Raw genomic sequence first — 16,131 nt, forward strand, 5'->3', positions numbered from 1 at the left:
ATGTAAGTTATAGAAAAATGAGTAACGCTTCATATTTCTTTCCTTCCCTATGCTGATATGTGGAAGAAATAAATGGCAGAGAAGGAAATGTGAAAGACTCCTCCCCTGTTACCTAGGACTACAGCTAGCAAAGTGGAGCATGCTCGGAAAAAGGGTGTGATATGCAAATGGTCCAAAAAAAAATGCCACAAACCTTTTCTGATTGTGGAGCCAGAAGTTTCTGACTCTTCTAAGGTCTAGCTTATCTTTTTTGCCTGGGAGTGATTTCTTCCTTAATAAGATATTTTTGCTTTTACAGTGTTCATGTAGTTCTATAATTTCTTGTTCCAGGACATAAGAATTTATAAATCTCCACATGTGCCCACCAAACCCTAATCTCTGTCTATGTAAATATTACACATATAAATTAAAACACGTCTTTCTGTTTTCTAGTATGATATGGGAGCTCTGTTTAACGAAGTCAGCATCTTATCTCAGCGCTCTAATGATGCTACAGTGATGACCTCATTCTTTCTGTCCAAAATAGTGCTGTCTTATTTCAGGCAGAAGAATAGAGGAAGGCACGAAGAAGAAATAAATGATACATCTGTATTGTCTTTTAGGGTAGGTTGCTGCAAACATAAAGTATGTTTCTATATAAAAAGTTTGATCTAGTTGGTCAAAGCTTAATTTTTTTTTTTTTTTTTGGTTTTTCGAGACAGGGTTTCTCTGCAGCTTTAGAGCCCGTCCTGGAGCTAGCTCTTGTAGACCAGGCTGGTCTCGAACTCACAGAGATCCACCTGCCTCTGCCTCCCGAGTGCTGGGATTAAAGGCGTGCGCCACCACCGCCTGGCCAAAGCTTTATTTTATGGCCATATTTGCTTACAACAAAGATGAAAAAATGGAAGCCGCTCCGGTAGCGCCGCTCCCCTCCGCCGCCCAGCGTCCTGACTCTCTTCCCTCCTTTCCTTCAGAGGATGTCCGCCTTCCAGATCAACCTCAACCCGCTCAAGGAGCCGCTCGGCTTCATCAAGATCCTGGAGTGGTTTGCTTCCATCTTTGCTTTTGCCACCTGTGGCGGGTTTAAGGGCAAAACCGAGATTCTAGTGAGTTGTCCTTCTAAGGGTGTTGTGAACAAGACGGCTACAGCGGCGTTTGGATACCCGTTCAGGTTGAACTGGGCGTCCTTCCACTCAGACTCCAGTGGCACCGTGTGTAATGTGACGTGGGAAAACCACGTCCTCATCGGTGACTACTCCTCCTCTGCGCAGTTCTACGCCACCTTTGCCGTCTTCGTGTTCCTCTACTGCATGGCTGCCCTAGTGCTCTACGTGGGCTACACCAGCCTCTACCGGGAGAGCAGCAAGCTGCCCATGATTGACTTTATTGTTACTCTTGTTGCCACATTTCTGTGGCTGGTGAGTTCCTCGGCCTGGGCTAAAGCTCTTACAGATATTAAGATAACTACCGGACAGAATATTATTAAGGAGCTTGCTCCCTGTCAGCAGCCACAAGAACCCTTGTGTTACTTTGACTCTGTGACGAGTATGGGATCCCTGAATGTGTCTGTGATCTTTGGCTTTCTGAATATGATACTTTGGGGAGGAAATGCTTGGTTTGTGTACAAGGAGACCAGCTTACATAGTCCATCAAATACGTCAGCTTCCCACAGCCAAGGAGGCATCCCACCCCCTTCTGGAATATAACTAAATACTGTATGAAATGTATGCTATCCTATGCTTTGTTGCCAACATCTTGAGAAGCATTATTGTTTCTAATAAAAAGTAATGGTTTTTTTCAGTAAATTGGTGGGTTTAAGATTTTGCTGCTTTTCTATATAAAATGTGCCTTTTCTAGAAATGTAAGATGTAAATGTATTTGTACATGTAAGTTTGAACATTCAGGAACCTGTTATGAGATGATACTTATTTTTAAGTGAACAGTAATTTCACTAAGTTACCTTCTAAAGTGTTTACATCTTAAGCCTTAATATAAACCTTCATTCAGAAAAGTTATGTCATATCATAATATAGGAAGAATGGGTTTGTAATATACACTACTGTTAGTTTGTACACATCGTATCCCTAAGGCGTGGCCTGTTTAAGAAAACCTTGATTGCATAATTTGTATTTAGAAAAAAAATTAGTACAATTTTATATCTGAATATTGTTCATGTTAAAAAAATTGAATTGCAAAGACTGAGTATATATTTTAAATGTTTTTTTCTAAATGACCTGCTATACTTATTAGGTGTACTAAGATTGTCTTAGGAGCAAGGACTTGGAAATTCTAACAAACGTGTAGTGTTAACTTGGCGCTTCTGTCACAGTTATTTCTGGTGGTTTCTTAGGCTTGCTATGTTAGAGCATCGTTCCCAACGATGGCTTTATATATGTAGGCATTCTCAGTGACCCTTGTTTGATGTCTTTGTTCATGCCAAGGGATAAAAATCTACCTTTTTCTTCAAGACCCTGGTTATAGGGTCACTAAAAATTAAGGTTGCCTTTTACTTTTGAAACAATCAACATTTAGTCAATGAAGTTGCTTCTCCTGAGTTTAACATTGATATGGTGAAAAGAAATGCTGTTCGGATTTCATACATCTTAATATTCATTCTTATTCCACAAAGAGATGATTAAGGAATTATGCTCATAAAGGAACCTAAGTAAGCTGGATGTGTGTGTGTGTGTGTGTGTGTGCTGTCTTTACACACACGTTGGGGTATGTTCAGAATACAGTGCTTTTGTTCCTCAGCTTTTTGTTGTAAAGGGATCCAGACTTCTGTTTTACAGGGAGGTATGCGTGTAAAGTACAACATGAGATAGTGCCTTATTTCTGTTGCTTTATTCATGGCAAAGCGGCTCTGTAAGAATTTGTGTTTATTACTGCAAACAATAAAGAAGTTAAAGTAAAAAAAAAGATGAAAAAATGGTGTGTGCATGTACATGTGTGTATGTGCGTGTACATGTGTGTATGTGCATGTGTGTGCATGTGTGTGTGCATGTGTGTGTGCGTGTGCATATATGTGGAAGTCAAAGTTTAGCATGAGGAGTTGTTTCTAAGGAGCTCTTAACCTTGTTTTGTCAAAAAAAATTCTCTAACTGGGGCCTATAGGTCTTGATGAGTAGTCTAGGCTGCCTAACTGGTGAGCCCCCAAAATCTACCTGTCTCCATCTTCTCATGTTCAAATTACAATCATATTCTACCAAAACCATATCTTTATAATAATATTTTTTTATTAATTCTTCAAAAATTTCATAGAACCTTTTTGTCATATTTACTCCCAATACCTGCCAGATCCACTCCTACCTACCTACTCTGCCTATCCAACTCCAAGATACTTTGTTACCTTTTTTTTAACCCATAAAGTCTAATTCATGTTGCCCCAAACTCTTTTGGATGTGGGTCCTTCCCTGGAGAGTGATGAACCTAGCAGGACCTACCTTAAAGAAAACTGGCTCTTTCCCAGTGCTATCAAATGTCCATAGTGGGAGAGAGACTTCATGCCTCCCTCCGTGGTGTGATTTCTTTTCTGGTTTCAGCTTACATAGATGTTCTGTAGGCTGTCATATCTCTAGGTTGACACGTCCAACTTCCTTGCCGTGTCCTGAGAACACTGTTTCCTTGCAGTCATCTGCCACCTTTGGCTTTCATAATCTCCCCAGTCTTACTTCCTTGATGATCACTGAAGCTTGTGGGGAGAGGATACACCCATATATATTTATGGATTATTGTGATGGAACTCAGGACCACATACTTGTGTGGCAAGCACTTTACTTACTGACCTACCTCTCCAGTCCCTCAAGGAACCATTTAAGCAATTAAAATTAGATTGTCTTTGAAGATAAGTAGTAATTAGTGATAAGACTTTCAATACAAAAATGTATTCTGTTAAGATTCACAAAATAGGTTAATATTATCAAAATTAATATGCTACTGAGATTTGAATTTTTAAGTGCTTGTGGGTGGGGCAAGTCCTTCCAGCCCACTTAGCCTTGCTGAACCCCTAGTTTGGTGTGGTATTCCCCTTTCTCACTGTCACAAGTTCATTGACTTGTTTTAATGTCGTTTGACATTGATGGAGACAGGTCATGAAATCATGAATTTCTTTTCTCCGGTTGTCATTTTCCATAGCTACGATCACAAATTGCTAACTCAGCATAGGTTTTATTGGGGGAAGTTATGAATGAAGGCCATGAGTGTTAAAATGTGTAAGCCCTGAACCTGGTCTATATCTTGTGACAGCAGACATTAGAGGTTTTTGAATGAGTTCATGCATGCAGTTAAGAAAGTATGATTAGCAAGAGTATATTCACTCATATATATGTGGAGAGTACTTACGAATCACAAGGGTAAAGGTCATTTGAAATGCGTATCTCAGGAAAATTGGACAGATTCTACTGTCTGTTCTCTCCCGTGTCTCTCCCCAAGGCTATAATAAAAGAGAACATTTAAATGTTCCTTCTTTTTCTAAAGTAATTTTAGTGATTCACTATCTACTTATGTAAAATCGAACAGTTCTAAAGAAATGACAGGTTTGCTGTAATTTTAAAAGCTATGCTACTAATGAACTATTTTGAATATATTAACTGTATTCTGAAGAACTATTAGAACACCCCCACATCCAATAATTTCTCCTACAAGTACACATTGCACATTTCTTGCATTATTGAAATTTTAAGTTTACAACTGAGTGGTTATTAGTAAAGAAGTTCACTATACTATACTATGGAATTAAGAGTGGACGTGATCCTTGCTCTAAATCTACATTCAGAAGACTGGTGTCTATTAGAGTCTCAACCCGGACTCATGGATAAAGAGAGAACTAGAGTTTGAACAGCAAACCAAGGAATCAAAAAACATCGTTGTGACTGGTGGTGGGTTTATCAATAGGCAATATGGAATAATATGATTTAATTCAGTATTTCCTTAGATGATAAATCTGGGGCCAGATAGGAAGACTCTAGAATGAGTGGCTCACAGAAGAGGAACTGGAATAAACACGTTGGATGGAAAAGTCCTGAGGAAAAATAGAAAGAGCTAGATATAAACCAACATCGAAAATATTACAGGAGAATAAAAAGATTATAGAATGAAGCTGAAATTATTTTTATCCCACAGTAACAACTGAATTTGCCAAATATGCCCTCTGGGAGCACAAATGTGGGAGTAAGCAAACACTTTATGATGGGATTTAAAACCTGCTGTACTGGAGGAAACACATGACTTGCATCATTTCCTCATTCAAAACCTGTAGTTGGTTGTTGTAGGCCTCAGGTGATAACATGGTACTATTATTTTGCTAAGTTGACACAGCAATAAACAGCCCCCTAGGTCTTTACTTTTACACCTATAGATTAGTGCATCTCCCAACCCTCATTAGAAAATCTTCTTGCAGTAGATGACAGTACAGAGATCAATAAGAAACTAGAATTCAGAGTAAGAGACTGAGTGTGTGCTCTGCTTTAAATGGGATGTCTGTACCATACTCTATCTTATCAAGACTCAGGGATCATTATGAAAGAAGAGGACATTATGAGAGCCAGAAAGAATAGATACCTGTAGCAAAACACTATTTGCTAAACACAACAGCACAATTATTAACATGAACTTACATGGCTGGAATGCATGGATAAGAACTGTGCAAGATTAAGCTAACCCAAATCATAGAATGGATCAAGGAGAGGCTCATGCAATCCCAACTGTAGCCGATGAGCTATTAGAAATTTATGGGTTCAGGGGAGGTAGGGTCAGTTTATTTTAGAGACGAGTCCCTAAGGCTACCCATGCTCCAGTAGAAGATACTATACTCATGCGCATACTGGAAATCTTAAGTGAATCAGGGTTGTTGTCATTGCTGTTGTTGCTGAAATCACTTTAAGTTGGGAACAAAGAGTAGTGATGGAGATAGGGGAGGAATTGTATGTAAATGGTTTACATTAGAACACTGAATTTTTTTCCCATATTGAATTTATATGGTCTGTATGTAATAGATCATTAGGGTGATTTTAGCTCATATATTTGCATAAGACATATGAAAACTTTTCAAAGCAAACCATTTTGTTCACATTCTACTTAAATCAGGTATCTTATTTGTTAGTAGATTAAGGCCATTCATCTGCAATAAAGATTCTAAATCAGAGGTTGACAAAACAGGCAAGTATCTGATTATGTTTCTGGACTTATTCAATGGCTAATCAAAACTAATCTTTCCTTGATTACATTTAAGAAGGGTAACACTTCAGTTCTGCATCAGTTAATCATGAAACCAAAAAAAAACTATTAAAATATTTCATCATCTTTATAGCATCTACCCATAGTTACACCCACATAGATATTACTGAATGGCAAGAAGAATAAGGGCAAAGATGCTTTTCAGAGGATTTCAATTTTAATATTAGTTAAATTAAAGCTGGCTAGATAGAGCTACTGAGTATATTAAAGTGGGTTAGTGTAAGTTGACACACTCCTCTTTAATATAAGGAATGGTGTTTATTACTGACTATGCTGATGTATTCACTTTTGCTTTGTAAAAATAAATTTCTGAAAAGTATCTATTTGGGGAGGTATAAATTCATTTAATGGGCCTTTCAAACAAAACAAGGAAGCAATCGTGTTTCATGGGTTAGCCTATTACCACACTAGTTGTCTGAAGTTTATGAAAACTCTAATATGTTTATTCCTCTGTATATCTGAATATCATTGCAAAAGAAATAATAAACGTAAAAGTGTAATGTATTTTTGACATTGGGTCAAACGGTAAATGGGTATTCTTTTCATAGTAGTCTTCATTTTTGAAGCTTTTATACATTCATGCTTTGGTTATATTACATATGGGCTTTTATTTTGCTAGATAGTCAAAAATTTCTTTCTGAAATTTTCTAATGATCACTTTAAGTATTCACTGATAAGGATTCACAAATATGCTTCAAGTCAGGACTTTTCTTTCTTTCAGTGAATTCATACAGTTTTGAAACATAATAGGACTCATTTCACATTTTCTGAATGAATGAATATACAAAATTTCCAGGCATAATTTATTGAAACAAAACAAATAAAAAATTCAGATTTTTCAGTACTTCGGTCTGGTTGTTGAAATGGATCTAAAAATGTTGATTAATTCCTGAACCAAGGCAGGATATAAATATGTGTGCAGTAAAGATTATATGAAAGAGTAGCCTTATAAATCTCAGGTTTTAATGTCAAGGAGTATGCCTAACAACATCACCACAGAGAAAAAATATTCTGCCTTTATAAGCATAAAAGCTCAAATGACAGAAATTTTAAAGAATATTTCTTGTACTTTAATGTATCTATTACTTCATATGCAAAGGGGCTAATGCTGGACTTCATAAACCAAGACTTTGAAAAGCCTAATGATTCCTAATGACTGTATAAGAGAAAAATTATGGACAGAAAGCTCTTACAGCCAACAAAAGTACTTTCCGAATTACATGTATTAATTTCTTGAAAAAAAAATAAGAACCATACTATATATACAACAAAAGCTTACGTAGTAAATAAACCTATACTTGACTCACTTTATTTATGTATAAACAGAAGAAAAGAGGAAAAAAATATGTTTAAAAATCCTTACTTACGAACAAATTATAAAAGAAAAACCATTCCCTCCAAATGGGCCAATGAGATAAATATTTTCCGTGACTAATCATATCTACATCTATTTCCTATGACACTAATGCTCAATGGAACCAAAATGGACACCTAATTTCACAATGACTACCTCAAAGGAATGACCCATGTGAGTTTTTGAGGGGATTATAGCAATGTTTCTGGCTATTTCAATATACATGAAGTTTAATGTAAATGTCTACCACAAAAAGAAATAAAAGAGACTTATTACAACAGACTCAGTGAAATCCCAGAAATTAACAAGGGCTACTTTGAAAATTTATGTTGCTATCAAGTTGAACAGCATAAAATAAATAAATTCCTACACCTATTGAAGTTAAAGCATAATGACATAAACAACCCAAACAGATGCATGACAAGAAATGAGATTAATGTAGTAGTCCAAAGACTTTCCACAAAAGAAAAAGTGCAGAACAGGAAAGATTTCTAAATTTTGCCAAACTCTCACAAGGCTGATCTAATATTGACACATCTCTAAACATTAAATAAAATAGAAAATTGAAGAACTCTGCCAAACTCATTCTGTAATACAAGTGTAACTCAGATACCAAAACCAGAAAAAGACACAACGGTAACAAAAACAAGCAATACCACAGGCCACACTTGCCAGAAGGCCAGGTAGGTCTGTTCTTCCGGATCTAATCCCCCCGGGGTTGTCCCCTAGCACTACAACGGAACATCAGCTGCAGGCTTCCTTCACCCATGTCCACATCTCCTGTGCATCCCAGACCATTGCCTCCTAATGTCCTTTCCCTCGCTCATCACTGTATCCCAACCCCCAACTCTAGCAGGCATCCCCAGCCAAACCACAGGTCAGGCCTGCCAGAAAACCAGGAAAACCATCCAAAGATATCTCTCACTGTTACCCTAGACCTAATTCCCCAGTCTCCACCCTATGCCTGCAATGGAATACCATCTACTGCCTTCCCTCATCCCTGCCTACATCACCTGTGGACCCCACAAACCATCCCCTCCAAACCTCCCTCCATCTACATGTTACTTAGTTCCAAACCCCTACTCCAGCAGGCATTCCCTGCTAACCAAGCCACTACTCCAGGGCAACAAGCAGGCTTACTGCTCTTGAGATCCACTCTCCCCTGTCTCACCCCTAGCTCTCTGGTTGGAAAATGGCTCTGATCTCTCTTTCCTTTTTAGTCTCATCCCCAGCAGATTGTTCCCCATGAACATACTACCTGAACATGCCAGGAAAACACACAACCATCACACTCTCCAAAATCCAGAGAGGAAACAGAAGACATCCAACAAAGACAAATCCAAAAATCAAAACCTAGATTTTAATCATCCCAAACCTTCATGCCTAGTTGCAAGCATTAAAAAAAAGAAAGAAATTTACATCATCTAGGGCAGCATGTCTCAACTAGAGTCCAGTTGTCCTATCACTGCAGACCCTGAATATCCCAACATAGCTTAAGCACAAGAACAAGATCTTAAAACAACATTTATGAATGTTATAGAGGTCCTTCAAGAGGAAATAACTAAATATCTTTTTTAAAAAAATACAGAAAAATGTAAACAAACAATGTAGAAAAATAAATAAAACTATTCAAGACATAAAATTGAAAATAGAATCAACAAGTAAAACACAAACTGAGAGAATTCTGAAAATGAAAAAATTAGGAATCTAAACAAGAACTACAGAGGCAAACTTCACAAGAGAATACAAGATATGTAAGAGAGAATCTGAGGCTTTGATTCTATCTCAGGTTAGAAGAAATGGATACAACTGTCAAAAATTGTTAAGTCTAAAATCTCCTGATACAAACATCCAGGACATCTGGGAACCTATGAAAAGACCAAACATAAGAGTAGTAGGTATAGAGGGAGGAGAGAACCCAGTGCCACCACCACTAGCAGCAGCAGCAGCACCGTCAGCATGAACAACAAAATAACAGGATCAATATTCACAGGTCATTGATATCTCTCAGTTCCAATGGTCTCAATTCCCCAATAAATGGACCAAAACTAATAGGATGTAAAAACATAATCTATCCCTCCGCTTCCTACAAGAAAAACACCTCAACAATAAGAATAGATATTACCTCAGGGTAAAGGTTGGAAAAGGGTATTCTAAGCAAGCTGGCATAGCCATTTTAATGTCTAATAAAGGAGACTTCAAACCAAAACTAATCAAAAAAGATAACTAAAGCCACTATATATTCATCAAAAGAAAAATCCACTAATAGGACATTTCAGAGCATCTATGCCCCAAACACAAGGGCCCCCAAGTTTGTAAGAGAAACACAACTACAACTTAAATCACATATTGACCATGACACACTTAGAGCAGGTTGTTTAATACCCACTCTTATCATCCAGACAAAAACGAAACAGGGAAACACTGAAGCTAACTCAAGTTTGAAACCAAATGGACTTAACAAATATTTATAGATTATTTCACCCAAATGCTAAAGAACACCTCATGGAACTGTCTCTAACCACATACTAGGGCACAGAGCAAGTCTCGACAAATACAAAAAAAAAAATTTGAAATAACTTACTGCATTCAATCAGACCACCATGGATTAAAGCTGAATACTAATAATGATAGAAATAACAGAACGCTTACAAACTCTTGGAACATGAACAACTCTCTACTGAATGAAAAAAAAATGGGTCAAGACAGAAATAAAGAAATCAAAGACTATCTAGATTTCAATGAAAATGTATATAGAGCATACCCTAATTTATGGGACATGATAAAAATTCTTCTGAGAGGAAAGTTTATAGCATTAAGTGCCTATATAAAACAACTGGAGAGATCTCATCTTAGCAAGTTAACAGCATATCTAAAAGCTCTAGAACAAAAAGAACTAAAAACCCCCAAGATGAGTAGATGGCAAGAAATAATCAAACTGAGGACTGAAATTAATAAAATATAAACAAAGAGAACAATACAAAGAATCAATGAAACAAAGAATTGATTCTTTCAAGGTAGGCAAAGCTTTACACAAACTAACTAAAAGACAGAGAGAATATCCAAATTAACAAAATTAGGAATGAAAAGAAAGGTAATCTAGAGAGTCATAAGGTTATAATTTAAAAACTTGAACTCCAAACAATTTGAAAAGTCTAAAAGAAATGTATGATTTTCTTGATAGCTAACACTTACCAAAGTTGAATCAAGGTCAGATTAACAATTTAAATAGGCCTATAACCCTTAGAGAAATAGAAACAGCCATCAAAAGTCTCCTAACCAAAAAAGCTCAAGGTCAGATGGTTTTAGCATAGGATTCTATCAGATGTTCAAAGAAGAATTAATAGAAATACTCCTCAAATTATTTCATAAAATTGAAAAAGCGACAGTTACCCTCATGCCCAAACCAAATTTCAACAAAGAAAGATAAATAGAACAATTTCCATTCAGAGTATAGATGCAAAAATACTCAGTATGCTACCTGTAAACAGAACCCAGGATCTTCTGCCATAATCAAGTAGGTTTCATCCCAGGGATGAAGGGACAGATGGTTCAATATATGAAAACCAATAAGTGTAATATAGGATTGATACAGACTGGAAGAGAAAAAAAAAACATGTGATCATCTCGTTAGACATAGAAAAGTCCTTTGACAAAATTCGACAGTCCTTAATGATAAACTCCTGGAGCGATTAGTGATACAGGGCTATAACTAAATATAGTAAAAGTAATTTACACCAACCATATAGCCAACATCAAATTAAACGGAGAGAAACAAAGAAATTCCACTGAAATCAAGAACCAAGACAAGATTATCCACTCTTGTCAAATCTATTCAATACAGTACTTCAAGATTTGGGTAGAGAAAAAGATAAGTAAAGGAGATCAAGTGTATACAAATTGGAAATGAAGAAGCCAGTATATTGTTACTTGCAGATAAGATAGCTTATGTAAGTGACATAAAAAGTTCTACTAGGAAACTCCTCCAGCTGATAAGCACTTTCACCAAAGTGGCTGGATTAGCTTAAAAAATTAAAATCAGTAGCCCTCCTGTAGACAGGTGACAAACAGACTGAGTCTTTTATCCCTTGGTTTCTATTTCCTTTCTGGATTTTCAGAGAGTGTGATGGTTGGGTGTTGACTGTCTTACTGTCCTCCTTGGTTGGTGTTGGTGTTGGTGTTGCAAGATGTTTGAGCACATTGTGTGAATATGTCTGCTTTACACCTGCCTAATGTGCCTTCTGGTTGATTTAATAAAGAGCTGAATGGCCAATAGCTAGGCAGGAGAAGATAGGTGGGACTTTGGGGGGAAAGAGAGGAACTCGGGGGAAGAATCTGAGAGGCAGGATTTGCCAGCAAAACATGAAGGAAGTTGGAAGGTGCTTTCTTCTCAGGGATGAAAAGTTTGGTTTAACATCATCGAGTCAATAAACATCATATTAATAGGTTTAAGGATTGAATATCTAAATAGTTGTAAAAAGGGCATTTGATAAAGTCCCAAATTCTTTCATGACAAAAGTTCTGAAGACAGTTAAAAACAAACAAAACATGCAACATGAAACATAGATGAACAATGGCACATTAAATGAGAAAAATTGAGATCATTTATTCTAAAATCTGTAATGACATAGGATGTTTACTCTCTCAACTCTTGTACAACATAACCCTTGAATATTTAGAGTAATAAAACAAGAGAAATATAAAGTAGATGAAAATTGGATAGAGAGAATTAAACTATTCCTATTTGAAGATGACATGATTCTGCATTAGAAGATCATATAGACTCCACCTGAAAACTTTTGAATCTGATAAGCATTTTCAGTAAATATTTATCTTGTAAAACAAGCACATAAAACACAGTGGTCTTTGTATGATCAATAAAAAAAATACTGAGAATGAAATTAGGAAAATATCTTATTGACAAAAGCTTCAATAATATTTAGGAAATTAATAGGCATCCCACTGAATAGGCGAAAATTTCCAGCTATTTGTCTGACAAAGAATTTGTGTGTTGAATATACAAATAATTTTAAAATATTAATAGAATAAATAACTTCATGAAAAATGGGCTATTGCACTGAACAGAAAATTGTCAAAAGCAATACAAATGTCTAAGGCATGCTTTTTAAAGTGCACTTTATCTTAAGACATCGGGAAAAGCATATTAAAATAATTTTACAATTCCATCTTAACCCAGTCAGAATGATCATGATTAAGAACACAAATAAAAACAAATACTGTCATAAATATAGAGAACAAGAACTCTGATACACCCTTGGTGAGTATGTAAAATAATGCAGCCACTTGGGAAACAGCCTAGAGGTTTCTCAAAAACTAGAAATAGAGATGCCAGATGAACTTATTATTCCGCAAAAGAAACACTTATTTACACAGGTATATTAACTACTTTTACACACACACACACACACACACACACACACACACATCTACATGAACCCTGAAGCTGGAGTTATGGGCTGTTGCGAGCTCCCCAACCTGGGTACTAGGCACTGAACTCAGATCCTCTAGAAGAGCACTGGGTTCCCTTATGTCAGGGATTCTGCAAGAGTCACACCCAGCAGAAAAGCAGTCAGGAAGACCGTAGAAGATGGAAGCCGGGCAAGTCGGCTGTGAGACTGTTGCTTCTAGCTATGCCAGGTAAACTATACATATATAATCTTAACAACATGGCTACCTAAATAAGACTTGCATAATTCCCCTAACAACTGACATCCCAGTGTAGATGAGGGAAATCTCACAGGCCCCACCTTCAGCTGAGGAGTTACAGCCAATAACTGTTTCGAGAGGGAGAATTAGGCTTTCCCAGGGATAAGCTTCCATATTGGTTATCCAATACAGACTGATCAGCCTCCAAAACATTTCCATGAAAGCAACATTGAATGTTCATAGCAGGTTGCTTTATGTATTTAATGATTTATAGCTCTATATAACAATGGTTGAAGAGGAGTCTGAAATTTAAAAGACAGATGGAGGGAACACGGGAAGGGTAGAGAGAGGAGAAGGAGCAAGGCAATGATGTAGTTGTATTTTAATTAAATTAGAAAAAGGAAATAGAATGAAAAGATTTGGAAAAAGCTTAAGGTGTTCATGTAAAGAATGAATCAGTATGGTAAAGAAAGGGAAAAAAGCCTGTTTTTTAATTTTCTGTTCATTTTACAAACTATTTTCCATAAAGCTATAATTAATAAACAATTCTGACTTACTGGTCTTAGCATTCTCAATGCTAAACAGTTTGTTGTTGTTTTAGTTTTCAGTTTGACAGGGTTTTTTCTTCCTATTCCAATTCTAAAGTAGCGAAGAAGGGGAACATGTCAGGAATACCAGAGTGGAAACAATCGTTTTGAAATGTCACGTGATGAACAGTGTTTCCGGGTAAGAGGGATGAAGGAAACAGCATAAATGCAATCTGTATTATCTGGAAAACTGAAAACATAATCCCTAGTAGTTTTACTTTTTATGTTTTGGGAGGAAGAAATGAGGAACAATAGTGTGCTCTTTGTGTACTTTGTTTTCCGCTTTAGAACGCATACAATAAGCCTTTGAAACTCTGGGGCCTTTGATTTCTGAATATTACTTATGCTGACTGGAATTCTCTTGGGGAGGATTTGTCAGAGTCCCTGGCATTTAGCCTCTCTCCTGTCTCTGATCTTCAAGCCTCACATATAACTACAGGTCAACTTCTCTTGAAGGTGACTTTTTCTTTGCTGTTTTAGTTTGTATCACTGGGTAGTGTGGAGGACAAGAGGTGCACAGCCCTGAGCTACTGAACCAGCTGATTCTTTCTCAGGGTTAGCAAATGGAAGGTGTTAGGGATGGGGAAAATAAAGGTAGATAAAGGAAGATCCCGTCTCTGACCCAGAGAGTGACCAATGGCCTTCCAGCAGCTATGGTGGTTGGAACTTCCCCTGAATACTGGAATTTCATAGCCCAGACTGCCCCCTACTGGCTACCCACTAATTTTACACTGTTTTTCAGTTCTCATATTATCTGGAGACCTATTCCATACATTAAATATTCTCTCTTTTAAACATTTAACTATGATTTTTTTTAAAATCTAGCTCGAACTTAATGATGATGCTTAGCTTAATTTATGCACAAAGAAAGAAAAAACCCTGAAAACTATAAGTCAGTCTGGATTAATTTTGGTACAGTCATAGGATGGAGAATGCCCCCAATGTTTCCTTAAGGAAAATGATATAGTAACTAGTTCTCTTAACAGAAAAAGAAAATCAAATTTCAACTTAATTTAGAATTCTAATGGGGTTACCAAAATTTAGTGCCCTGGGTTAATTTCATATTTATTGATTTTGTTGCCATTATATTAGAAGCATTAACAGACTAGTCTCCTTTCATCATAACACAAATTTGAAGAAAATTTTTTACTCTCTTAGTAACACTCAACCTCTCAAATGTCTCTAGTGGCAGATGTAATTCCTATGGCTCAGCTCACTTCGCTGAACAGGCCTATCCCAGGCCCAGCACCTGAGATGCAGCCCCATTGCCTTTTTGACCATTTCTTTTTTTCTGGTCTAATTTCTTTACTTGCTGACTTCATCAATGAGCACCTCCTCCATGATGCTATGGGCAGAGTGTGTTGTATGATTTGAGAAGTTCAAACCATGCTCTCTGAGAAGAAAAGAATGACACTTTTTACAGTCTTTCAGCCCCTCTGCTCTGATAGTTCATGGACCACAGTGTAAGGGTTGTTGTATAGGTGTATCAGTTGTAGATGGATGCCACACGGTCAGGCGGCCTCTGCGTTTTGACCAGCTATGGATTTTTATGTTCGTTTCCATCTTCCCTTGGCAGAACTAAAATTCTCTCTCTCTCCCTCCCTCCCTCCCTCCCTCCCTCCCTCCCTCCCTCCCTCCCTCTCTCTCTCTCTCTCTCTCTCTCCCTCTCTCTCTCTTTTTCTGTCTCTCTTTTCTCTCCTCTCTTTTGTTTTGTTTTTTTTTTTTTTTGAAACAGGGTTTCTCTGTATAATAGTCCCAGCTGTCTTAGAGTAGCTCTCATAGACCAGGCTGGCCTTGAACTCACGGAGATCTACTTGCCTCTGCCTCCCAAGTGCTGAGACCAAGAACTAAAATTTTTAATGGTCACCGTATATCCATCAGTCACGAAGTGAGTGAGCACTGTGTATTTTGAAATGTGAATGCTTTATTAATTGCCTATCTCTAGCAGAAGTTTAGGTTATTTTCAATCTTCAGTATAAAATGAATATGAAAAAGAAATTTCATAAGCTTGAAAGTATAAAATCTAGGCTATAAGACAGGGTAAGATGGTTGGGATTTTTTTGAAGGCCGGTCTTCTGTTTGACAACTCAGGGACGGCATTACAGTGCATTCTTTTTTCTGGAAAGAGCACTTGGATTTCCAATTTTGATCACAGTTATTCTCTATCTTTCTGTTAAGAATTGATTCAGAAAGATAGAGAATAACTGTGATTATTACTCAGGTCTTCTGAACGACTTCTAGAAAGACACACCCGTGCTGTTCCCAGTGTGCTTGCCCCTTGGAGCAGGATCAGAGAGGAATAAACCCAAC

At 37.1% G+C, this 16,131-nt stretch overlaps 1 protein-coding gene across 1 annotated transcript; it reads left to right on the forward strand.

Moving 5' to 3' along the window:
- The first annotated feature begins 890 nt into the window (after positions 1-890).
- Positions 891-1,925, forward strand: LOC119819298 (synaptophysin-like protein 1). Its single transcript, XM_038337422.1, has one exon. The coding sequence runs from the start codon at positions 957-959 to the stop codon at positions 1,683-1,685; it is 729 nt and encodes a 242-aa protein (XP_038193350.1). The 5' UTR covers positions 891-956; the 3' UTR covers positions 1,686-1,925.
- The last annotated feature ends 14,206 nt before the right edge of the window (positions 1,926-16,131 follow it).

The sequence above is a fragment of the Arvicola amphibius genome, chromosome 7 (genome assembly GCF_903992535.2).
Source record: "Arvicola amphibius chromosome 7, mArvAmp1.2, whole genome shotgun sequence".
Taxonomy (NCBI): domain Eukaryota; kingdom Metazoa; phylum Chordata; class Mammalia; order Rodentia; family Cricetidae; genus Arvicola; species Arvicola amphibius.